The sequence below is a fragment of the Mycteria americana genome, chromosome 4 (genome assembly GCF_035582795.1).
Source record: "Mycteria americana isolate JAX WOST 10 ecotype Jacksonville Zoo and Gardens chromosome 4, USCA_MyAme_1.0, whole genome shotgun sequence".
Classification (NCBI taxonomy): domain Eukaryota; kingdom Metazoa; phylum Chordata; class Aves; order Ciconiiformes; family Ciconiidae; genus Mycteria; species Mycteria americana.
In genome coordinates this window covers 91,611,325-91,636,189 of record NC_134368.1, presented here as the reverse complement: position 1 = coordinate 91,636,189, position 24,865 = coordinate 91,611,325, and the positions used below count along the sequence as shown (strand labels likewise).

The 24,865-nt window shown below is 41.7% G+C and overlaps 1 protein-coding gene across 2 annotated transcripts in view; it reads right to left on the bottom strand.

The window, feature by feature from the left end:
- Window positions 1-451: 451 nt before the first annotated feature.
- The window catches only part of G3BP2 (G3BP stress granule assembly factor 2), a 30,283-nt gene continuing 5,869 nt past the window's right edge, over window positions 452-24,865 (bottom strand). Inside the window, exons 2-12 of one of the 2 annotated variants that reach the window (XM_075501365.1) lie at window positions 21,257-21,375; window positions 16,191-16,272; window positions 14,977-15,150; window positions 13,986-14,076; window positions 12,915-13,017; window positions 11,227-11,407; window positions 10,152-10,250; window positions 5,614-5,716; window positions 3,422-3,550; window positions 3,108-3,226; window positions 452-2,333 (exon numbers count right to left, since the gene is read on the bottom strand). In XM_075501365.1, coding sequence (XP_075357480.1) covers window positions 2,061-2,333; window positions 3,108-3,226; window positions 3,422-3,550; window positions 5,614-5,716; window positions 10,152-10,250; window positions 11,227-11,407; window positions 12,915-13,017; window positions 13,986-14,076; window positions 14,977-15,150; window positions 16,191-16,272; window positions 21,257-21,351 — 1,449 coding nt within the window. In that variant the 5' untranslated portion in view covers window positions 21,352-21,375 and the 3' untranslated portion in view covers window positions 452-2,060. The remainder of the gene's footprint in view (window positions 2,334-3,107; window positions 3,227-3,421; window positions 3,551-5,613; window positions 5,717-10,151; window positions 10,251-11,226; window positions 11,408-12,914; window positions 13,018-13,985; window positions 14,077-14,976; window positions 15,151-16,190; window positions 16,273-21,256; window positions 21,376-24,865) is intronic. The other variant, XM_075501366.1, reaches the window with a different exon arrangement.

The window sequence follows — 24,865 nt, the reverse complement described above, 5'->3', positions numbered from 1 at the left end:
AATTTGTCCGAAGGCTTCAAACCTAAGTAGCGGTGGTGTGTGGCGAGCAGTTCAAGTACTACAGATTTCCAGGTAACAGCTGAAAATGCAAGACCTTCAACGAAAAACTGAAACATGAAAATGGAAGCTGGAAGAAATGTGCCCCGGAAAAAAAGTCTATGAAAATAGTGCAAGACTTACCATGGAACACAGAAGACCTCGAGTTTGGGAGAAAACAGAAAGATGTTCACTTCGCTTTGCCTAACCTATCAGAAAAATATGTGCAAAATCTTCCAACTTACTCAAAACCAGCAAACGATTGCATAATCCAGAGACAGATTGCTATGATGCCCTATCTGCTTTTGCTTGAAATTGCAATTATTTTACTTGAGGTCTTCCATGCTTAGAAGCAGCTTTAAGTGGTCACGCTTTCACACAGACGCACGCACAAACACACCCCCCTCTTTTCCTCCCTGACGCCTCAGAGCCAGGCGCTTGCTGCACGGCCCGGCATCGAGCTGAACTGTACTGTCTGCTGCAGCTGCAGGTTTCGGGAATGCACTCCAGAACCGGACCTCTCCACTGGGAAAACCCACCAGTCAAACTGAAGAAGAGGATGTCTCCTTTCCACCCTTCAGTCTGGAGCCACGTATAAGTGTCAACTTCAGCTGAGAGTTATGTGCAAAATGAGTAAGAGTTTTTTAAAAAGCACAACGGGAAAATGCAAATACTTAAGAGCTGCTGTTTTGTTCTCTGAAAATTGCAGTATCCTCGTTTGATAAGCTCACCCTCACAAAGGATGTTCAGTTCTACCGATTACGAGCTGGCCAAAAGCGTTCACCGTTCTTGACTGACTTCTGAAATTCACACCCAAGAGAGGTTTCAACTCCGTTTTCTTTAACTTTGACATTGACTAAAGAGAAGAGACAACCTGGAGACTACTTGGATGCCTTCTTCCTCCCTTCCCCCCCTCTGCAAAAAAACAGGCGAACTTGTTAATTGAAGAGCAAGGTGGATGATCGTTTTAGCAACGTTTACTGATTGAAAGATACTGCAATTTTTTTTAATACAATTTTTCAATGATTTCCTTTAAATGCTTTGCAGCCGATTGGCTTTGCAGCACAGTAATTCATACACTATACTGTACAAAATCACCAGCAAGACTGGAATGATGTATTCATAGAAGGCACCATCATGCTTATTACATTACCAGAGAACTCAAATACAGTCAAGACAAGTTTCACTGTACAATGCTTATCGAAGGGGAAAGGGGAAGGAGGAGTGTGTTGAGCAGCCATCCCTGTACTGAAGAGGGGCAGATAGAAAAATCTGACGTGAACTATCACACTTGTTGCGTACTCAGGGCTACGACTTTGAAACTCTGGGTTCTGTTTAGTTTACAGCTAAATGGATTCCTTCTGGAACAAACTTGTAGTCTTATTAAGGTTTGTGTGTGTACATATGTTGGTCACAGCAAGCAGATCAGATGCCCGCATCGTTTCACAAGCTATTCTGTCTGAATAAGAGGATGAAGGTTTTTTTTCCTCCGATGCCTCCTGCAGATGTCAATATACATGAGTTCAGAGTACCCATTAGTGCATTTTGATGAGTGCATAAACACGAGTTTGTTTGGAGCCGAGTGTTCTAAGAAGGAAAAAACAAAAAAGGCAAGCTTCTCCAATTGCACAAATTGCACTATTTGTGTTTCCAACAGTAATAGGCAGAAACAGTAACACTTACACAAAATGTGCAGCAGAGGGTTTTTGACTGAAAGGACCTGAATTCTATTGGGCATGTCCTTTAGTTCACTTTTGTTGCAGATAGTTAACCGGTCTTTTTTTTTCTTTTTTTTCAGTCCTCAATTCTCCAAGTCTACATTTATAAATTAACAGTGTGACTCCTGTTGTGAAACTGGGGAAAGAACATCCACCTCAATTTAAACTGGAAACCAAAGGATGCTTTCACATCAAAGAAATGATCAGAAGGGCTGTGTCACATTCCAAAGCCAAAAAAAATTAACAAGAATGCAAACACGATGGATAATGTACCACTGCCAAGACTGTCTGCCCACAGTGGAGATTTCAGCGACGCTGTCCAGTGAAACGGCCCTCCATTTGCCCGGTTCCTCGTCCAGAGCCGAGTTTCTGTGCCATGCCACCTCTCGGAGGGGGTCCTCTTCCGTCACGGTCTCGCATCATGCCACCACCCACTATTCCACGGGGACCCCCAGGGCCTCTATCATTGCGACGAATATCCCTACGATCATCGCCTCCACCTCGGGTCTCTCTTTCACGAGCGGCTCTTGTTTTTTTCTCTTCTACGTTCAAGCGCACCTCACCCCGGAACATAATAGGCTTATAGGGAAAAGTTTTCAAGGCACACGTTAGTCACCATTTCACAAAGTCCGTTTACACAAGGCACATGAAAACACTGCATTCGCTGCATGCCTCAGCCTATCTTCACTAACATGCGAAAGACAAAAACTAACTGTTAACGGTTCCCTGCAGCACACGACCTCAGCCCTAGAGGTCTACAGTAAATGGAAGAGCATTTTTAAATTCATTTGGCATGCAAGGAATTAAAATGTCTTTCTCAAGTAAGGGCAGGGTTGTCTTTAGCCTCTTTGCTGCTGGCTTTAGCCTTTTCACTTCAGGGCTAAAGTTCCTGAAGAATCGCTCTACCAGGTCTCACTCCCACATACTAGAAGTTAAAACTGCTGCTTTCTCCTCTCAAATTCCTCAAGTCATAACTGCAAATAACCTTGCTCCTTTTTCTCAGCCCCAGGGTGCAGAATTCAGAGATCTACGCAATGCCCTTCAAAGGGTTACGTACTTGACTTTCAGCTTAGAAGGATCTCTCAAAGTAAGCGTTGAGCTCCATGTGTTGTCTCTACGCAGAGGTAAAAAACCTGATTTTCGTATGATGCGGTTTGAGGAACGCTGGCAAAGCTTTCGTAAGCTACAGAACACTCCTGACACAACGCGTGTGCCAAAACTATGTTTTTCTTACAGCTGTTGTTTATGAATGAATGCTAGAAACAACAGCAACGCAAACTGGGACGGCCCACACTACTTGGGGTTGAAGGCATTCACTCCATCCTTTGAAGGCTACTCAATGCCAATACTTACTTTTGCAACTAAAATCCGCTGGACCGGCTCAGAATCATCAAATACCACAAAACCAAAATTAGGCAGTTTTCCTCCCACTCCTTTAGTATTTATGCGAAGTTCTACCACGTTTCCAAAGGCTGGGAAAACACAAGGGAGAAGCCATGTTATCAAAAACCACGGTGCCAGCCCTACCACCCCTCCCTCCACTTGTTCCAGACAACACCTGTAGTGTTACAGCATGTAAAAGTTCCCCTGTGTGGCCCTAAGCGAACGTTCCTGACTTTTCAACACAGTTTTTCTTCTTAGTCTCTGCAGCTGCAATGGCTACTTACTCATGAAGAACTCTTTCAGTTCACTCTCATCGATATCATGCGGCAAGTTCCCAACAAAGAGCTGGTGGCTGTCTGGATAGCGAATTATTCGACGATTATCCGACTCATTCTGTTCCATGTCCCCTCTCCCTGTCGTCAACAGAAAGAAGAAGGTAGAGCCACTGAGGTTAGAAGATGTGTGTAGATTGGGATGAACACATCTATGAACAGCACCAAGCACATTCACTCAAACAATTCTATACCTTCAGCTCTTGAGTGAGTGACACAGGGGGAGGATACTATCTTCCCCTCTATGCAGTCCTGACAATTTAGTGATAATACCACAAAGTATTTGTTTTCTTTTTGTCTGGTTTCCCTGGTTAGGTTAAATAAATCCCTGGTAAGTAAAACATCTGGCATACTGGGCAAGTTTGTTTAAGAGGTTCTTGTTATATCTTAAATCATGACACTGAAGAGGAGCTCACCACCAATTAAAACGTACTTTTTAAAAGATTTGGATTTAATTCACCTCTTCATCTATTCCTTCGCACAACAACAGTATACTTACTTTGGCACTCATATTAAAAACAACGTTTGCCAGTCACCTCTTCTGCCTTTCATCTTCCACCATTTTGTCCCAAGTACAAGTGAGAGTTCCTCATGTTCTCTCCAGCTCACCCAAAATATTAGTATGCTTACCAGCACGCAGGATAAAATCTTTCCCGGTGTCTCCCTGCTAAATCATTACCTGCCTTGCAGTGTGACAGCAGCACACTGTTATCCCTTTTGTACCTGAAGTATTACAGTGTAGGTATGTACCCCCTTCTCTCCTCAGCTTCCCCTACCAGCCCATTTACAGCAAGCTTGCTAGCTCGTTTGAAAGGTTTCCTTTAGCAGATAAGACGGCTCGTTGACTTCCTTTGAAAATGACACCGTAGGGCTGAAGCTCTACCATTTGGTCAACTGACGTTTCAGCTTTTTCTTCCCTGCCTCTGCTGCTCCCCAGTGTAAGATCAGAATTAAAAGACTCGGGCTCTTACACTTTTCTGTATGACTTGTGTTACATCTAAGAGAAGTAGAAATGCAGATTTGCAACTTGATTTAGCCACAAGTTGCAGCTTTTGCTCCCTGCTGCAGATGACATGTTAAAAAAACAAGAATTGTTAACCTGTAACAGATGTCATGGTTCTTTCTCAGTGCCTTAAATCCTTTCAGTTTCAGTGTTGTCCCTGAGTGAAGATATACTGACGTTGATCAAGGCCTAAAGCACTTTTAAGCCCAATCCGCACCACAGTTTGGTATGCACTTACTGAAAACCTTCATTAGAACCAATTTTAGCTAGAGTTGGTGGAGACGATAACAGTCGCTGAAACTTAACCACTGCTGCAGGCAGCGCTCTGCCAGCTTTACACTACCACTTCAGGATAATCGCAAATACCGCCTCCCCCCACCCTTAGAACTCGTGACTTAGGGAAGACGTGAACTGCTCAACATCCTGTAACTCTGGGCCTTTGACCAGATAGCTTTTGCCCAGCGCCGTGCAGAGGTTTGCCATCGACAAGGCTGGACTGATGAATGCACTTCAGAAGGCTTTCACCTCTCAACACCACTTCTGACGACCGTCAAGTAACGTGCACATTTTCTAGCCAGACCATCCTACAGATTTGGATACTCTGTAGGAGTAAGAAAATGCAGAGAGCTGGCTGCTCATAAACTAAGACAAACATAAGGCATCCAAACTGAGAACGGTATTTTAGACAATTACACAAGATGGAAAAATATGTATAAAATTATTAACTGACGGAGGCTGACACGGTGGGAAGGTTTTCTTCCAAAACAAAGAGCAGCAACAGGTTATTTAAGAGCTCTCACTTCCAAGGTTCAGCAAAATTAGAGGACATGGAAAAAAACCATCAGATTTTCATACCAGCTTTTCAGAACTGCATCAAGCCACATGAAAAGTACTCAAGCATATAAGCGAGTGGCCTGATGATTAACAAACTATTCAACAAAACAGAAGCTTGGAAGTAATGCCTGATCTTTGCAACAACTCATTACCAGCTTGGACTCCAAATTCCCCCATTTCTAGTTGAAGGCAGTAGGAACAGACAGTTCATTATCAGCCAAATACAATACAGGTACAGACAAGACCCATCAAGGAGACGCCTCTCATCAACTACTCCCAAGCAGACACACAGGCTGACCCACATTACCTGGTCGAGGTCCTCGGGCTGGAAAACCCGGTCTTTCCCTGGGACGCTGTTCACGTACACGAGGAGGTTGAGACTGAGCTTCAGGTTTAGTTTCAACTCTTGGCTAAAACAGGAGGAGAACATGCATTATTAAAAACCGGGCCAGTAAAAAAACCCCAAACCCCAAAACTCACCAAAACAAAAAAACCCCCACAACTCAAGACATAGATAAGTGGCATGCACAAAACAAACTCCAGAAGATATACACCCATGACAATGTGTTGGAAATACATTTTTTTCACCTCTATAAATTCCTCTGTACCAATCCAGGACTGCAGTGTTCAGTTATCTCTGCTAAAAGGTGCAAAGCAAACATCTCTCCATCAGAGCGTCTCCCCAAAACATGGCTACGGTGAATTTTCCATGTTTGACCAGGCATTGAGACCCCAACGCTCCGTTATTCAAGAATCCCTTGACCTGCCTAAAAACCCCACATAGATCAAATAAACCTTCCTCATGCCAAGCTCAGACTTCACAGATTAAGAGGTAGTCTGAGATGAACACACAGAGATGGGCAAATCACATTTTCTGTCTGAGTCCCTGAGGGATTCTTTTCCTCGAGTGCAGAACAACTATAAGGAAACTACCAAAAAGAAAGAGGGGAGCAAAACAAAAGCCCTCGGAAGTGTAATAAGTATTTCTGATACAATAAAGCCACCTGAAATGACAATTTCTACAGACTACCTGCTGAGGATATTCTTCAGCCTTCCTGATGGCAAGACCATGATGCTCAAAGTACACCCTTCATATTCTCATATTCTCTAGGAACTAGAACAGCTATTCCATTTTTCGGAAGCAAAAAATGCTTTTAATTTGAGAAAGAGAGACAGAAAAATAAAAAATATTTCTATGCAGCCTGTTGGTTACTGAAGCAATTCCCAACATTTTTTAAATTCCATTTTCTGTACAACAGTCCAGCAGCTGCTGCTGTGCTGGCTTCTTATCTTAGAAAAATAAAATTATCCTTAGGAGCACAAAGAAGAACACTAGCTTCTGAGGAAGATTAAATACAAGGACAACGGCTACAGGCCCAGACTGCTGCGGAGAAGTAGGTTATATTAAACATCTCCCTTATTTTCCTTTGAGAACTCAAGACAACTGACGGTTCCAGCCAAAGAGTACCCCACAGGGGTAAAAAGACTGTATTTAACATGAAACATGCAGGTATTATGCACCAAATAAATGTTTCAGCCTTCACATCACTCGTTCTCTACCCAGCTAGGAATTGGTTTGTCCTTCCACCATTTCTAGGATCATTTTTTCAATTCCAGGAATAAGCTAGACAATCAGCCTTCCTGTTAAATCTCTTTTGATTATACCTCCTCACGGGGCACCGGAGCTCCCCTGCCATCTTTTACTCACACATTTACTGCATTGTAAATTATACCTCAAAAGCGAAACTCAATACATTCAGACCCCCATTTCTTAGATACTTATGGCTATCAGGCTTAAACACTCAGTCCTTCCGTCAACCTCAGCAAAGATTTGCTAAGTCACTGATGTCCTTCTATTAAATCCCAAATAACAAGTAACTTCTACCCCCTTGCTTAGCATTTCACCAAACTTCTCGTCTATCACACAAATACTCTCTGTCTACCCAAACAACAGACAGCTAACCTCATTAGTTGCTTTCTAATCAGTACCATCCCTTTTTACAGAGGACGACTGCCTCAGCACTCTCTGGAGCTGCCTGAAGAGGAAAGCACTTCTGCAAAACTGTGCTCCCCCAAAACACGGCAATTATTAGCAGCATCACAAGATGCCTATTAAAGGCTGCCATTTACAGCCCCAGCAGCAGCTAATTGCAACTCTCATTTCACAGAGAGCACACAAAGTGGACTGAAAGGCACAGAATAAGGATTTCAACAGCAACAACTAAAGGAGCGCTCAGCCCAGGAGCCAAGTATGCCACAAACCTCAGCCTAACGGAGTTTTGAGAACAATTTAGGAAAAGGTGACATTGTCTCTTCTCCTCAGAAGCTCACATGGGGAGGGAAAGGGACCTTTTCCTGCTACGGCAATGCTACTGGCAGTGACACCAAATCCAGCTGCAAGTCAGCCTGTACCCACCAACTTTGGAACTGAATACCCCCCTGAAATGGAGGAGGATGGGACAGAAAGAGCAAGGGAAGAGGTGGCTCCAAAGGCTGGTACAATTCTATTTTTGAAATCTGACAAGGCTTAAAAGTTTCCCCAGAGCGGGATGCCTGCCACAATCAAAACGCACGCATGCAAAGAACCAACTAGCTAAGCAAACAAGAAACCACGCTTCACATGAAACAAAAGAAAAAACCCACATCATCTCACCTGAATTCCAGTAGCTAGGTTAAATGCATACCTCAGATAGCTACCACACTGTCTCCGAGGTAGACGTGGACCACACAACTTACTGAAGGCACTCATCAATCACTTCCACAAAAGCGCTATGGATTATAGAAGAGTCTATCCAGAGCCCGAACAGATTTAAGGTGGTGCAAGAACGCAGCGTCTATAAACAGATCTTTCCCTGAACTCACCACTTCCAAGCCAGAAGACAAGAGTCAGGGAGCACCCTGCCTGCCTCCGCCCCTCCGGCACCCCTCCGACAGCCGATGTGTTAATGCAAATGGGAGGTCAGAATATCTGAAAATGCTATAAAGAGAAGGCCCGATTTATCAGTGTAGGCAGGTTGATTTCGAATCGCCCACAACAAGAAAAAGAGCAAGAAATGCTGACCTGTTTAACTCCATAGCTGTAAATAAACAGGAACTGAACTGGTTTATATCCAAAACAGTACATGTGCAGTCCTTTGAGGGTTCTGAGTTAATACTATAGAGGCTGTATTTTTAACTTGATAAAGGATGTGGGAAAAACTGGAGTGATGCAGAGAAAGGAACGAGAAGGACAGTTAACAGCTGCTTTGTAACATCACTGATGCTGGCTAGAACAGCATCCCAAAGGAGCCACCCACCCACTAGTGCAATCTACTGTCCTCGTTTACATCGATAGTATCTGGCATTAATGGATCTGAGAGAACAGGGAAAAGCTGCTACTGATCTGTAACCCCTTGCAGAAACTGCTCAGGTGCCTTTTCTACCAGCTTTCTGTATACCATGTCTGAAAAGTGTGCAAGAAAAAGAGCTGAGAACTGACTAATTCTGTCTCCACAAGAGCCAAGAGTTGAAATTCTTGCCGCTTTGGTATTTTTCAGAAACTTCCACACAGAATTACTTAAACATGAAGTCACAGCAAAAGTAATCTAAAAGGCAGAAAGCATGACAAGCTGCAGAGACAATACAATGGAGTTTAAGGGGACATCTATAAGCTATATTCTGCTCTCTTGTACAGATAATTTTAAATTATTTTTGCAGTCATATTACAAAAACCCACCCTCTCTACTGCAAATAAATAAAAATCAATTTTGCTTCTGCATAAGGAAAATCTATTCTGCACGAGAAAAACCACAGTTTTGATGGCTCAAATACCACCTAAATGCTCAAAGCCCTGTTGAAGCTGATGAAGACAGACAGGCTCCCCAACTCATTACATAGCCATTATCTGATTTCCGTGACAGTCCTGTCAGACCAGAAGCAACACCATACAAGGTGTTGGGTTTTTATTGTTTTTTTTCTGTTTTCTTTTTTAACATGCATTTGGCTGAAGGGCCATCCTAGACAGGTTTCTCTCTGTAAGTAAAAAACAGAGAAGAAACCAGTGCAAAAACAACAGCTGCAATAACCTAGCCGCTCCACTGAAAATTGCAGGCTTTTAAAAAGGTTGGACGTGAGCCACCATGACATACAGTGCTTTGGTACAAGCGTCAGCAGAAGAGGTTAAAGCACACATTTTCTATTTTGAGGATTTTTATACACATTGAGAGTCTCAGACTGTCTCATACCAGCTTGGCATGGGCAGGGCATGAGCTATCACCCGGTCAAACTTTCTTTCCTCCTTCCCCTCCTCACCCAGTCAACCTAGGAATGGGAAGATAGCATGTGAATCCTTCCATTCCTCACACAGTCATAAGTTGGTACAGGGTTCTGCAACAAGTTAATTATAAATGGATAATGAAATCCAGCGTAATTCTGTAAATGTTAGCCTTACAAGGCAATCTTGCACCTTCTCAGAAATGGTGCTATCCCTTTTTATGGCTGGGGCACTTCCGCCAATGAAATACCCCTTTCAAACACACTTTAGAAAACTACCATTTTGCGGGGAGTTGGTTTTTTGTTCTGGTTTGTTTTTTTCCCTTGTAAACCAAACCATATCCCATTAAGATAGGTCAAAAAAATTTCAGTAGTGATTTCCTGTTTCCACATGAACAGATTTTAACATCACCATCACCCAAAGTTACACCTGTTACGTGTACGTGCCTTCGCTTGCGACAAGGTGAGTGCATTAACATTTAAGACACAATTAATTTGTGCAATTTAAGTCAAACAAATTGATCTTTCAATTTAAAAAACTGAAGCAGTTTGCAGAAGTAATGAAACAATCCAAGGTGTTCACAGATGGGTTACCTGTGAGACTGGTGCTTTAACATGGGGTGGAATTCCAGAGGAAGAAACAGTACCACTAGGAGGCAGGTTTTTACTGGTCACTGAAGCCCAAGAGAAAGCCTGCAGGAAATGCAACAAACCTAGGCTACTAATCATGGCAAACCACTGACATTCCTACAGGGAAACTCGTCCGCTGAAAATACACTTTCGGTTCATATCTGACTATTAATTAATTGTTGTGCAAGCATTACAACGAAGATACAGAAGGATTTGCAGTTCTAGCCATCTGTGGACTCCAACGGCGTGGAGCAAGTGTGTACCATGCCCACTATCACTACTTGAGTGAGCCCAGTTCCCTCAGCATCCCCAGATCACTGCTTTCCATGATGTAACCTAACCTAGGACTGAAAACCCTGTAATGTTAAGTGTCTTCTGCACAAAGAAAGAAAGTGGATGCCAGAAGTTAGAAGTAAAAACAGAAAAGAGAAAAAGGATTGGAAAAAAAAATACGGGAGACACGCTGGAGCTAGAAAATGACCTCTCTCCAGCTTTCACCGGCTCCTCCCATCTCTTTCAAACTACCTAAGTGTAACCATACCAGATGACGCACAGTGTGCACGATGGTTTTGAAGATTAGGCATCCTGCTTCTAAGGGAGACAGTCAACGCCCCCATGTTGATTTTGAACCTATACTGCCAGCAATTTTGCAAGTGTCAATGCATTATGTTGTCTTCCAAGGAAGAGCAGTGGTTCTCATCGTATGAGACTTCTGTTGGTGGTAGCTTGAGGTGTTTTCTTAACATATGTTAACTCCACATTTAAAAAGGTTTACACATGCATAAAAACACACACACACACACTTTACAAGCAGGGCATTAAATTTACGATAGGTGACTTGAGCAGCGCTTAAAAATAACATTCTTTCCTTTTTTAGTGAAACTTCGCATTTTCACAAGTTTAAGGTTCAAGTCTAGCTGTTCGTACAGCATGACACTAAAAGAGGTACCAGTTTGGCCACTCAAAAAGGCTAAGTTCAAAACCGAATCTTCTGGTTTACCATCTGCACCTAGAATCACAGATATGACTTTTAACTAACCTTTGGTGGTTCTTGTGGTAGTGAAACAGGTTCTACAGGAGGTGGAGACGGAGACTTCTCTTCGAGCTCCTCAAGGGTCTTTTCTTCTACTTCAGCTTTCAGCTCCTCGGGTTTTGTTTCAGATTCCAATTCCGGCTCAGGTTCATGAGACGATTCTTCTAGCGCCTCCTCTATCCCATTGCTACAATAATCAAAGGCATTTTATGCAACTTATCAATTGCTTTGTATTTTAAGACTTTTTATAAGCCCTGGTATGGTTAACAGCCAGTATTAAAAATATCATTCTGTTTCCAGTTGCTACCACATGGTACCTACATATACAATACTGTGAGAAGTTAAGCTGTTCCCCCATAGTTGCATACAAAGCCAGATTTTACTCCTGCTGAAGCAAAGACATGTTTTACAATTCTTTGCAGAGAATCTGAAAATCACACAGACATATAAACCCTTTAAGGAATAGGTGCTAAACTCAAGAACCGCTGCTCCTAAAAGAACAGAAGCACAGTGAGAGACCAATGGAAGATTAAGCTATACACATAAATGAAGCCAATTTTGGAATGAAACCTGCAGCTTATTTACCAAAATGCCATACAGGTTCCCTACCAAGAAGTTGTGAGTCTTGTTTACTGAAAATCACATGCAACTTCTTCTCTACTGTGTGTTCAAAATGTAAGATATCTGAGGTTCTTCACTTCTGTCTTCAGTCACCCCAAAAGCTTACCAAATTCCAAATACTTCTGCCTGTGCAGCTCCTGCCACAGGTTAGCATATGCCTGTGTGACTATCTGATGAATGTTGCCTTTACAGCTTCTTTCCAACTGGCACAGTAACCCAAAACCAAGACCTGACTTAAAGCTTTTAGGCATGAAAAACTTCCTGCATTATCTTGAACAAGTCACTGCCAGAATTCCAGCATACTCCCCTCTTCCATAAGATTTCTCATGAAAAGCATTACGTGAGCAGCATTTAGCGTTATCACTGATGCACTTAACTGACATCATCTAGCAATGTCGCAATTTTTTTTTTTTTTTAAACAAGGAAACCAGGAAGTCAGTTCTGGCCCTTTAAAAGGCATTGCTATGTTTCAAAAAAAGCACAGGGTTTTGGTGTTGTTTGCTTGGGTTTGTGGGGTTTTTTTGTTTGGTTGTTTGTTTTTTTTAATAAAATGTATTTTTCTTATGATAACATCATGAAACTTTTTTCTTTCATCTTGTTTAGATTTTAAGACACTCAGGACAGAGATCTATTCTTCCAATACAGCTGTACAGCAGCTTCTCAAAAAGCAGACCTTCCTCTGAGTTTCAAGTGCTACCCAAATTTGAGGAGTAACATATCATTAATCACTCCTTTGTTAACCCATCTCTTCACATAAAATACATCATAACAACTCACTGTTACAAGTTTACATAACAAAGACTCCATTAAGTGTGTACATAAACAGAGGTGCTACCTTTTCACCTCACATTTGAAACCAGAAGTGAAAATACCTAACAAACATAAGAACATCCCCCACTTCCTCTCTCCATTCAAGAAGCAATGTTTCAGAATAATATAATGTTAACATAACACAGATCAAGTTAAGCGTAGTTTCCTAAACTCCCTGTTAAATCACATCCAGAATCCAAAGCCAAAGCAATTCTGTCATTTTATTAAAAAAGCAACTTCATATAATAAAATGGACTTCTTACGTTACAGGATGGTTTTCATAGTAAGTACTGCTTGCATTCTCTTGCACGGGTTCAGGTGATGGTTGTCTTTCCTCCTGCTCCTCTTCCACCTCTTCCTCAGACTCTGACACAAAAAGAAAAACTTCCTTAAACATCTCTGCAAGCGTACACAAGCCGCATTTAAAATAAAAGCATATTAAACTAGTAGTAATCAAAATAAAGCTTCATCAACAAAATAAGGCAATATTAGCTGCAAGAAAAGATAGAAGACCCTTCCACTCATTCAAGAGGCTTTGTTTCTTACTATTTTCACAAAAAGGAGAAACTAGAGACATATTGCTGCTAGGAAGTTCCGGGAGGAGGGTTCGAGGGTCTTTTAAAGCAGCAGATGCTTTTCATATGGTGGCAGTAAAAGAGAGAGATTGCACTATTAGGTCATAAATGTCAGTACCTGAAACTAAGAAGATTAACCTCACGTACAAGGATGATTGCCTAAGATGCTTTGTTCTACAGAACCGAGATGAAAACATTCCAGAAATTATCCAGTGAACACATGTACATACATTCTGGCTGTACTCTGATTTGCTTTGCCTCAGTGAACAGAGGGGAAAAAAACCACCCAGGTCAAGTTCAGCCCCTGAATAGAAATGAATTACCAAACATGATGACAATATGAAAGTGAACTACTTGTCATATTTGAAAAGCCAATTAGATTTTTTTCTTCAAATCACTTCACCTAAAAATTCGACTGGTCAGAGAAATGAAGTCTACCTGATGAAACTAGTGGCAGCAAAAGTACTATTGCTCATTATTTCCATTCTCTACCAAGCCTCACCCACCCTAAGCCAGTTCAGCCCTTCAAGGAATAAGGTACTACTATACGCCCTTCATTTTACAGAATGTTCTGGACCAGCAGTTAGTTCCAGCAACATAACCTATACTCCGCGCCTCAGCCCCCTGCCAAATTACTATGCTCCATGAGAACGCAATACAGTTTGCGTCTTTCCATCTCCGCTAGATGCTTCTGAATGCTCTGCATACACGCTAGAGGAACAAGCACAAGACAAACTCTACATGTACAGTTCTTCTCACCTTCATCAAGTTCTCCTTCTGAATCCCCAAATACTTCATCTTCATATCTGAAGATATCATTATGGACATAGAACTTGTTTGGAACAGAACCCTGTAAAAGAGCAACATGCATTTTTTTACATATATGGTATATAAGCAGTCAACAACAAGGATGGATTAGAGATGTAAGCTTTGGGGTACACACCAACATTTTGGAATAGGACTACTTCACTAAAGCCATTTTCCACGTGGTACCTCTTCTCTAAGCAAACAAGTGAACGGTAACTTCCACCCAACTGAAAAAGGAAGTTTCACGCAGAAAAAACCCTATTTTGTTAAGTCAAGGCAATCATAGGCTCTAACTAAATATAAAGTCCCTCAGTTTCATCAAGGAATTTTAATTTTCCCTGTTACAAACACTTTACAGTAAAAAACCAGAAGGAACTTTCACAGGGTGACTATATGCTTATAGCAGTGCATAGGGAAACAACAAAGAAAATCAACGAGACTAAAATGTTAATTGCCAACCACACAATAGTTTGTGATGAAGTGGGGGGAAAGAATTAGAAAGAACACAAGACACCCTTTACCCTTACACAGCTCTGCTCTCGCTAAGAGCTAAATTTGAGCAGTAACTTGCGCAGCGTCAACCCATACTCATGTTTGCCAGAAGACTTGAAGAAAGTGCAGAACTACACTAGAGACCTGATCTGCAGAGCTGAACATTACTTTTTTTTTATTTATTTGTGCCAATGGCAGGTCCCAAATGCAAGCTCCAACTTGCTTTGTATTACTGCTCCAATACGTCAAGTCTAAGAAAATAAAACAGCTCAGGATGGGTCCAACACACTTGTTTCTCTGCACTCACATACTGTGACATATTTAATGATAGCCTCTGGGCCAAGCTCTAAAAGCCAGATCATATTTTTTGCCCCAGTATGAAAAACGGTAGCTACAGGTCAGGTTTCCATCATCATTATTTTAGGTTAAACACAATCTTACATGTACTTACTTCTGGAGCAAGCACAAAAGTCTGCATGAACTTCCTCATCGGCTGCCCGTTGTTTGACAGCTCTCCCATTACTTGCACAACCACCCCATCACTCAGAGTAGCATGAGCATCCACATGACGAATCTTGGTGTGGCATTCACTGAACTGTAATGACATCACTTTCTTGTGTATCTCCTAGAAATAGAGAGTTACATTTAGGTACACTGAGTTTTGTACAGAGCTTTACACCTTTTAAATACCAGAGTCTGAACTGACACAAAAAAGCACCCCACTGAAACTCAAAAGGTAAATACAGGAACCAAGAAGTGTCTTTCACTGAGAACAGTCTACCTGAGCTCATCTGACTTCTATTCTGAAGTTTTCCACCAGGATTCAAGTACTTCTCAGAGCAGTCAAATAGCGTACAACTTGCTATCCAGTTTTTCCAGCTGTATTACAACATATGACCTTTTTTAAGGCTTTCATTTTTTAAAGGGCCTGTGAGAGGGACAGGATTTACCTTGAGTTTAAAAAAATAAACCACCGCCCCCCAAACAGAAAACCTCAACCCCCTCCATATCCACAAAGTACCCAAACATCACAGGAGGGGGTAACACCTGCACTACCAAGATTTTTGTGCTGCCAAATCAGGTTCTGCCAGTGAAAGAAGAAACCAAACCTGCCCTGGGGTAAAAGCCACATTGCTCAAAGGTGTGGCTACCACATGAACAGACGCCCCTAGGCGACAGACATTATTCTTATAAAGAGCTACAACCAAAGAGAAAAGTTGTGTTTCTTGGACTTACTTCACGTCTTCAAAAGTTATCTTCCACTTTAAGAAAATTCCACTCATAGAAGAATTTGGTAACATACAGAATTTCACGTAACTCGCAAAAGATCAAAGTCCCCTTCCCAAGGAACCACTTCTAACTGAAATAAGATACATCAATAGCACAAGTCTAACAGGTCCTCTTAATTTTGTTTCCCATCCTAAACATATTTTCTGCAGTCCAGATGCAAAGCTGATGAATCAAACACAACTCACAGTAAAAGCAGCAACAGTCAAAAAAAAAATTCAAGCCAACAACTTCCTATCTCCCTCTGAACAGGCGGCAGTATCACAATACGTTATTTACCAGATAAGAAAGTCAAAGTAATTAGTAAAGAAAAAGACTGATTTATACAAGTAAGTTCTGAACATTAATGAGGACTACAGGACTGGTTTTGATACGCACAGCTTGACCGTACACTGCTTCTTGCGGTTTCCCACTGGCATCCAGTCCTCCATGGACGTAAGAAGAATTCCTGCCATAAAACCTGCAAGTGAAGAGATGTAAAGGTCATAGCAATGAAAAAACAGAACCGAATCCAACAAGTATTTTAGCCGAAAGTTGTAGAGCTCAATGCATCAGGAATTTCAGCACAAAGTGCAATTCAAGATATATTTTCTGCTTCCAAGGCTCCAAGAATACAGGAACAACAAACAAGGTTAATATTCAGTATTCCAGTTTGCCTAAGATAGGTAGCAAGCTCCTAAATCAACCTCCATGTTCCACTTGCTTCCTTTAAACAAGGTGGCCATTTTGGCTTGAAGGTTCCCCAATGTCAAAATCATCTGCCCCTGTTAAAGCTGTGCTACCCAGCCGAGGTGTTAGCCTAGGGAGGAACAACCCGCCTGCCTCTCCTCTGAACCCCTGTTCCCTTCAAAGCTTTGGGCAGCAGTGCGGGACTCTGCCTTGGATTCAGACCGTACGGATACGGACAACCTGTCTGACCAACCCACCTCCCCATCTGTCCCGTCTCTCTGCTATACGTGGCTGTTATTTCACTCTTCAGCTTTCTCAGAAGCAATGGCCAAAGAGCACTTTAAAAACCTCCAAAGTATTAGAAAAGACCAGATTCCTCTTAGGCACCACAGCTGAACACAAAGCCCCCAAGAAGAAATTCTGTCTGAAATCAAGTGTAAAAAACCAGCGAACGAAAGAAGACCAAACAGAACTGCATCTTACTGCTGCCGCACCAAGGGATAAACTCAGTACTAGATGTAGCCCAAAAGCAGCGTTCTCTCTAGGCTTCTTACAGTTAGGCCGTGAGCAGTATGTCATTTGCATTAATTGCATCATTGTGTACAAAAATTGCATCACCACTTATAGCAGCCTCCACTGTATAACTTAGGACACAAAACTAATATTCCATATTTATGCTGCCCAACAAGTAGCAGTTGTGCTTTTGATCTTGTAAATAGCACAAACCTCTGGACCACTCCAAGAAAAACAAACCCTAAGACCCTTTCTTGACCCAGCTTCTGGACTGGATTTCAACAGCTCGTATTTTTTATATGCAGTATATGTACACTTGCTTCCAATATTTTTCTTACATGTCAGAGATCATTTTGCACTTTCATTCCACTTCCAAATTTTGAGCCCAGAATAGTCTAAGTTTTGTTTTGGATGTTTACTGCCAGCTTATAAAGCATGTGACAAATGCTTAATATTTTCTGTACATTGAAATCAACAGACATAACCATCGTATCACACCTTTTTTTATTTATAAGCAGGCTTTGCCTTGGGAGTGATTGCCATGAGGTCTGAATGCTAACACTTGCCCTGCTTCTACAAGATACCATTAATATCCACCCTTGTGCTCTATATATGAAATAAAATTTTCATTAAGTACTTCTTTAAACTTACTGTCACACATATTAGCAAGGATACAGAACATTTCTCTCTAGTTAAACAAGCCAATGCAGAGGGTCAGTGTCAAGATACAGAATTAAACACTAGAACTTTCACATTTGCCATTTCTTGGTTTATCCTACTAAACCTTCCCAGTTCTACTTTCCTGAAAATACCAACCCAAGATTTTAACTCCCGTGACTATGTCCAGAAAAAAAGTCCGGGAAATATTAGATTGTTGTCTTTAGTACCAACTGCATAACCATGTTTTTGAGCATGGTCCAGCACTTCCTAACAGCAAGGAAAATCAGAAGCTGAGCTGAAGCAGTGCGCAAGCAGATAGGAAAACATCTTTTCACTCTCTAGATGCCAAAGTAAGACCTCTAACAGTCAGCATATCTTACTAAGTGCTTTCATGGTGGGACCAAGAGTTTTAACCTGCTTTTAAGGAACTGTTCAAGCTCTTTGGTAGGCAGAAAACCTAACAAGTGGGGACTGCAGATCAAGAAAGGAGTAAACATTAAGTCCCCAGTTATATGGAATTATAAATTTTAAGTTAAGGGGCCAGTAAAGCCATATAAATTCACCTAAAGTGCAACAGGCATGCAAACTACACCGAGTAACAGCCATTTACAGGGCAAACTGATCTCTGCTTACTCGTAACCCCTGGATAAGCTTTGGATAATGACTACCGACAGGATACTCGGTGCTCTTCTCAAGCTTTTAGTAGGAGAAACCATAACTTTAACACTTGCTGTCCAAACTCCCTTACCGCTGCAAGAAGGAACACATCAAGCATCAGGAAGCCATGAAAACCAAAATCTTTCTGTGGCAGTCAGCAAGTTGTTGTTCAGGCTAACAGCAAGAGAAAGAGGGAAGATAAGATGCCCTCTCAGAAGAGCATCACTCATAAACAAGATGGGGCCAAAGAACAGAAAGGTAAATGTCCTCTGTATCTCAGTCTGACTAGAAAAAAGTAGCCACCTCTGCAGCCCAAAAAAAGGGACAGCAGTGGCAGAGACTAAAACCGGCTAGAAGACATTTCACACAAGCAGCTCAAGAATCAGCTATGATTCAGCCAAACCAGATCAAAACCTCTAGGACACTTCTGTGCAGAGGTATTTAAGAGAAATTTCACAGATGCTATTGTTAGTGACATTTGTGCCACCCTTCAAGTGGACAGAGAATATTTGTGAGCACAGAGTATCACCTGCACCAGGGAGCTTGCCTTGTGAGCGTCTATCCAGCTCCCCCGACCTCAGCAGGGCCATTCCAGGAGACAGTTAATGGACTGGTCATCAACAGCCCCTCCACTTGATAAAAGAAGAAAAATTCTGTAATGTTTTTGGACTAGAGCCCTTGATGAAAACACAATACCTGCAAGAAGGTAAACTCTACGGACAATTCCCCTTTCCCACTCAGCGTACCACGCATACAACATAATTTGGAAAGCTGCATTTCAGAGATGTTCGAGTAAAGCTCGAGATTTAGAGGGGTGGGAGTAATATCTAGTACCTCCTTTAAAGCACCAAAGTTGTCTTCAACAGGCTCAATGTCTCTGCAGACACCATTTTTCCTCACACGTACACTTCTGCCAATTTTTTATCACCCCAATCTGGAAAGATCAGTCTACATCCCAAATGTACCAGGAACACCAGCTCCATAATGCTCCCATAGCATGTGTTAATATTGATGCAACGGAAGTAATACTGTCATACTAAGGGAAAGCAGGAGGGAAGGCAAATCTGGAACAGCTGGCTGCTCTTCTTGGACTGAAGCAGTTAAGGAGAAAAAAACATACCGACAGTATTTTGCTTCTTAAATCAAAAGACACACCCCCCTCCCCCCCCCCCAATCCTGCCAAGGTTACAGTCACTATCATTACAGGTAAATGCTCTTACAAGCAAAATCAAAGACTATTTTCACCACCAGGTTTGAGGCATGGGTGATTCACCCCATATACAGTTTAACTGCCATTGAAAATAAATGTTACAAAAGGAAAAGGCAATCTCACTGTAGAACCGATACAATTCTCCTTCTGCCTTTGGTATTAAGCTGTGAAGCATGGCCTAATCATGCCTTATAAACTCTTCTCTGTCTCTTTCTTTATGCAAACAATTTCTGGGTTTCAGACCAACATGACAGCACACTTCACAAGAAGCTGGTGTTACTAACTTGGGCTTTTCTATCATTCAAAAATGACCCTGCTGTTCTGATACTGGGATTTCCATTGCATCGTTTGCTTGCAACATAATTGTTGCCTTGAAAAACGAGTATAGTCACGCCCTTCCTAAGTCTCTTAAAAAGAATTTCAAATGTCTGACCTTTGCAGGCAATGGATAGTTATGGATATCAACAAGATGCTAACTGCTGACAGACCTGCCTAACAGCTGCTGCTGAAGCTAAGTCCAGGCAAGGGGTCCTTTCCCAGGCCACCTGGGGAAAACACGCAGGCATGATACGGACCTGAGGAACGCAGTTCTTGGGTCTGAGTGAACTGTCAGTTTGTATATCAGGTATCGATGAGTTACAGGGACATGCTTGTCCAGTTGTTGATCTGATCTGACTCATTTGTTGAAGTTTTGAGGGTGAGGAAAAATTCTGCAATTTCTAAAAATCCTGCTTTTAACTTCTGTTCAATTACTAAACATATATTAGGAAAGTCTGGAATACACTGCTCAGACACCTTAAAATAGTTTTAAACACAGAAAACAACATGGTTTCACAGCAGTTCAGTGATTTAAGTAAAAATGATACCATTCGTTTTCCCCACCTCAAAGCTATAGATGAAAGGAGCATTATTCAAAAGACTGAATTCTTAAGTAAGCCATCTGAGAGCTCTAACTTGTGCTCAATCAAAAGCCCAATTTTTCAGCATCAACCTTATGTCAAGTTCTGAGATGATACCAACCCAAGCAGTAACTGCTTTTTTTCTTTTTATGCACTGGCAAAGCTACGTTCACCTTTATTTATTACAAGTCCACGCTGCTCTAAGTCCAAATGTGGAAATGCAAAATCTTGAGTGACAACCTATATGTAGCCAATCAAAACCAGAAAAAGAAGGAAGAAAAAAAAAGGGGCGGAAAGAAAAAGAAGGAAGAAACGCATTCAGAGTACCATTTAAATAGTGGACACAGCTAAAAAAAAACCAACCCACTGTATTTTCCACCTACCTTGTCCAGGCCATGACAGTTATACTTAAATCTCTAATCATAATCTGGATAAAAACTTCTCAGAGGCAACGCAAAATATGGGATCCTGAAATAATTAGTATGTTTGTCTTAGGTACTAAATGCAAGTGCTTCCTCTGCCATTTTCTTTCCTCTTCTTTTCTGTCTTTTGAGAAAAGTATTTCTGGAATATGTCCACATTACCATTTTATCAGCTGAGAAGCAGCTCACTTTTCTACACAGGAAATACCTTGATAGCATGCCATACATCCATATGATCAGACTTGGTTCTAGAGCATAAGGAGTTTCCAGTAAGACGACAGAGTTTTCCAAGAGCCCAAAAGTTAGCCAGGTCTATTTCCTCCCATACTCAGAAATGAATGTTTATCTGATTTAGAATTAACAGTACACACTTTTGTTCAAAAACATGAGTCACTTTGTGTGTGAAAGTGTTACCTGTGCAAGAAGTCAGGAGCTTTATTTAGCAGAGTGTAGTACTGTCTCACAAACTCCCGCCCTACGAGCAGGGGACTTGGCTTCTCCATCACCATTTCTTTGGTACACAGTGTCAAATGCTGTAATTAAAAATACTCATGTTAGTTTGAAGGCAGCCCTGTATATCACAACTTCCCCATAAAAGGATGGGCATACTGATATTAGAATTGAAACAGTTATGTGAACAGGAACTTAATTCAGGAACTCCACCAATTCAGGACACCCTCCCCCACCTCCTTTGATTAAATAAAAATATTTCAGTCAATTCATGTGTTACTTTGACAAAGAGGGAACAGTGGAAACAAAATCCCTTACAGAACAGGTGCTTTACAAAAAACAAACAAACAAAAAAAAAAACAAAAAAAAAAAACAAAAAAAAACCCCACCCCATACCAACAAGCAAAAACCCTGTTAAAAACATCTAGCACCATTTATTTAACCCTTTGGCAATAAACTGATGAACAATTCAAAATCCAAGTTCAACAGCACTGCAAAACAAACAGGAATACACTTTCTTAAGTCAGACCATAACATTCCTTTATCTCAAAGCACATCTGCTTCAAAAGGCTACTGTCGCATCTGTAACACGAAGATGGTAGCACCAATATTCTGAATTAATTATGTGGGCTGGATTCGCATTCCCTGAAGACTGGGAAGGGAAACCTTTATGCCTCAGACATTACCAAAGCCTTAGGTACTACTTGTCCAAGCTAACTGCATTTCACATTTGCCATAGAATAATTTAGGTTGGAAAGGACTTCTGGGGTCACCTCGTTCAACCCCAGGTGCAAAGCATGACCAGTTTCTAACATGTTGCTCATTAAAACAAGTTCTGCATAAGGTTATTTGCTAACATGTAAACAGAACTTCAATCTGCAATTTATGCCTGTCGGCTGTCATTTTAACATGGTGCACCTTGGAGAAGTATGGATCAACACCCTCCCACCAGGTAGTTGAAGGAAACAGTAACATATCATCCTCCCGCTCCAGTCCTCTGCTCTTCAGGCTGAACAAGCCCAGCCCTCTGAAAGTCTCTCTCCGGATGGCTCCAATCCTCTAAGAATCCCGGTGATCCTATACCAGACCCATTCCAGCATGTTGGTTTCTTTCCTGTACTGAGGAGTTAAAACTAGGAGCAATACTCTGGGTCTGGGTGTCACGAGAGTCCAAATGGAAAGAAAGAATCACTTCTGCTCACTATACTCCTGCTTACGCAGCCCAGAACGCAACCGCCCATCATCACTGCAAAGGTACACCGCTGACTCAAGTTCAACTTCTCTGCCAGGACACCAAGGTCCATTTGTGCAAAGCTGCTTCGTATCCATACCGTTTCCCGGCCTTTACTTCTGCATGCAGTTTTTCCGTGTACATGCAGCACTTCATAATTTGCCTTTGTTGAACTTTGTGATGTTCCTGTCAGCCCACTTCTCCAGCCTATCCCTCCAGAAACTTGCTGTGGACCACTTTAGCCCATCATCCAGGTCAGGAGAAAGATGTTAAACTGCATCAGCCCCAGTACTGATCCCAGAGAAACTTCGCAAGCTGCCAGCTACCAGTTGGACTTTGTATCGCTCCTTTTGATGCTGGCTGTCTGGACAGTTTCCCACCCACCTCATCGGCTATCTGACCAGTTTGGCTCCAAGGCTAGTACAGAAAACCACGGCCTTACTGAAATCAAGGTAAACCACATCTACTGCACTGTCCTCATCCACTGAGCCATTTGTGTCATCACAGAAGGCAAGCTAGTTGGTCAGTTATAACTTGCCCTAAATCCATGCTGGCTGTTCAAACAGCTTCTTGTCCTTCATGGATCTGAACACAACGCCTAGGAGGGCTTGCTTTACAAGCCTTCCCAGGAATCAAGGAGAAGCTGGCCAATCTATAATTCCCTCAATTCCCCCTGCCTCAAACAGTTCTTCGTTTTACTTGCTATGCTCCTACCCATCCATACTGTCTTGCAGATTGTCCGTGTCATAAAATTATCTTCAGCACTCTGGAAGTCTTTTTGATGGCTTGCCAGCACCCGACATGTTGCTTTTTCCCGCTCATGTCAGGAAGGCTGAACTCACTCCTGAATACCAGTGTCTGCTATCATGAGATTCCCTCTAGTCCTCTACAGAAAGCTTAATCTACTTCCTCTCTCAAAAAACAAATGTGTAGGCAAGTCAGCAGGCAAAGAAGACCAAGTCAAAAACCCCGGTTTCCAACCTGGGAGATAATCCTAGAGTAAGATTTTTTTTCTCTTACCAAAATAACCTCGACCCGTCAATCCAAGCCAAGGGCCAATACAAAGGGCCATTCGTAATTACAGCTGGACAAGGATGTAAAGCACATGAGGTGAAACTAAGAGATTAACCTCAGCTCAAGAAGGGCCTGTAATAAAGGTAAAATGTACACAGGAACGGTGCCACAAATGTGTCAGATCGTGCATCAAAAAGGAACCCTGAAGAAAAAAGCCCAAGTACTTAGGTCAATTAGTTTACACTTAATGGACTGTCAAAATAATCTCAACCCAGCAATCCAAGCCATAAGACAATACCAAAAACTGTTCCCAAATACGGTTAGCCAGGAATCACACTTGAAGAAACCGTCTCAAAAACTTGTAGGCAAGGCAGCAGGCAAAGCCCAAAATACAAGTTTTGAACTTGCAAGTAAGAAATCAGAAAACTTATTTTAGGATTATCCAAAATTTTTTATTATACCCTTCCAAGACTCTGAAACACAGTATTAGTTGTGACTCATGGGAAGCCCCAGGGTAAGTAATTTTGATTATCAGACCCAAAACCAAATGTCAAGAATAGTAAGGGACATCAACAGCTTGAGCCCTGTGCATGTTCAAAATGGGAACCTGCAAAGAAACAAAATCTGAGCAATTTGGGGATCTTCCTAACATGACTCATACTACAGCAACGGCACACACGTGGGAATTTTACTTAGACACCAACCTTAAAAGAACAAGGACCTCAGTTTCTACAGGCAAGACTATTCTTTTTGCTCCCCTGCCCCACAAGCAGATGATGAACACAAAATTGGTGATATGATCTTCACCACAAGCACTTGTGAGAATACAAGTGCTTGTGGTGAAGGACAGAGATACATTACAATTTTTTTTTTTAAAGAACCTATTAAAAAGCAGATCATAGCCAGCACACATTCTTATGAATATAGCAATAAGCTAAGTACATATGTTAACAAATTGCTGGCATACCACAAGGAACACTGAAAATGCCTCTGGGTACAAAACATAATAATCTGTGACAAGTCATTACACTACATCAGATCTGTATCACACTAGATCTTTTCTTCATTGGAAGCTGTGCTATTTCAGGAAAGGCCGCCGAAACCTTTCAGAAAATCTGAGAAAGGCAAGTACGCAATGATCACACACAGCCAATTCTTCCCTAATGACTTGAAACAGAAGTTGGTTTACGTGCTGAACGAGATGAGTACTGTCCACCTCTGTCCATGTTTCAAGTGACAGCACTATTGATTCACATCAGAGAATCTCAGTATTTTACAGGACGCCTCAGTACAATTCTTCACCTGTCTCAGTATTATTTCCTTTCACCA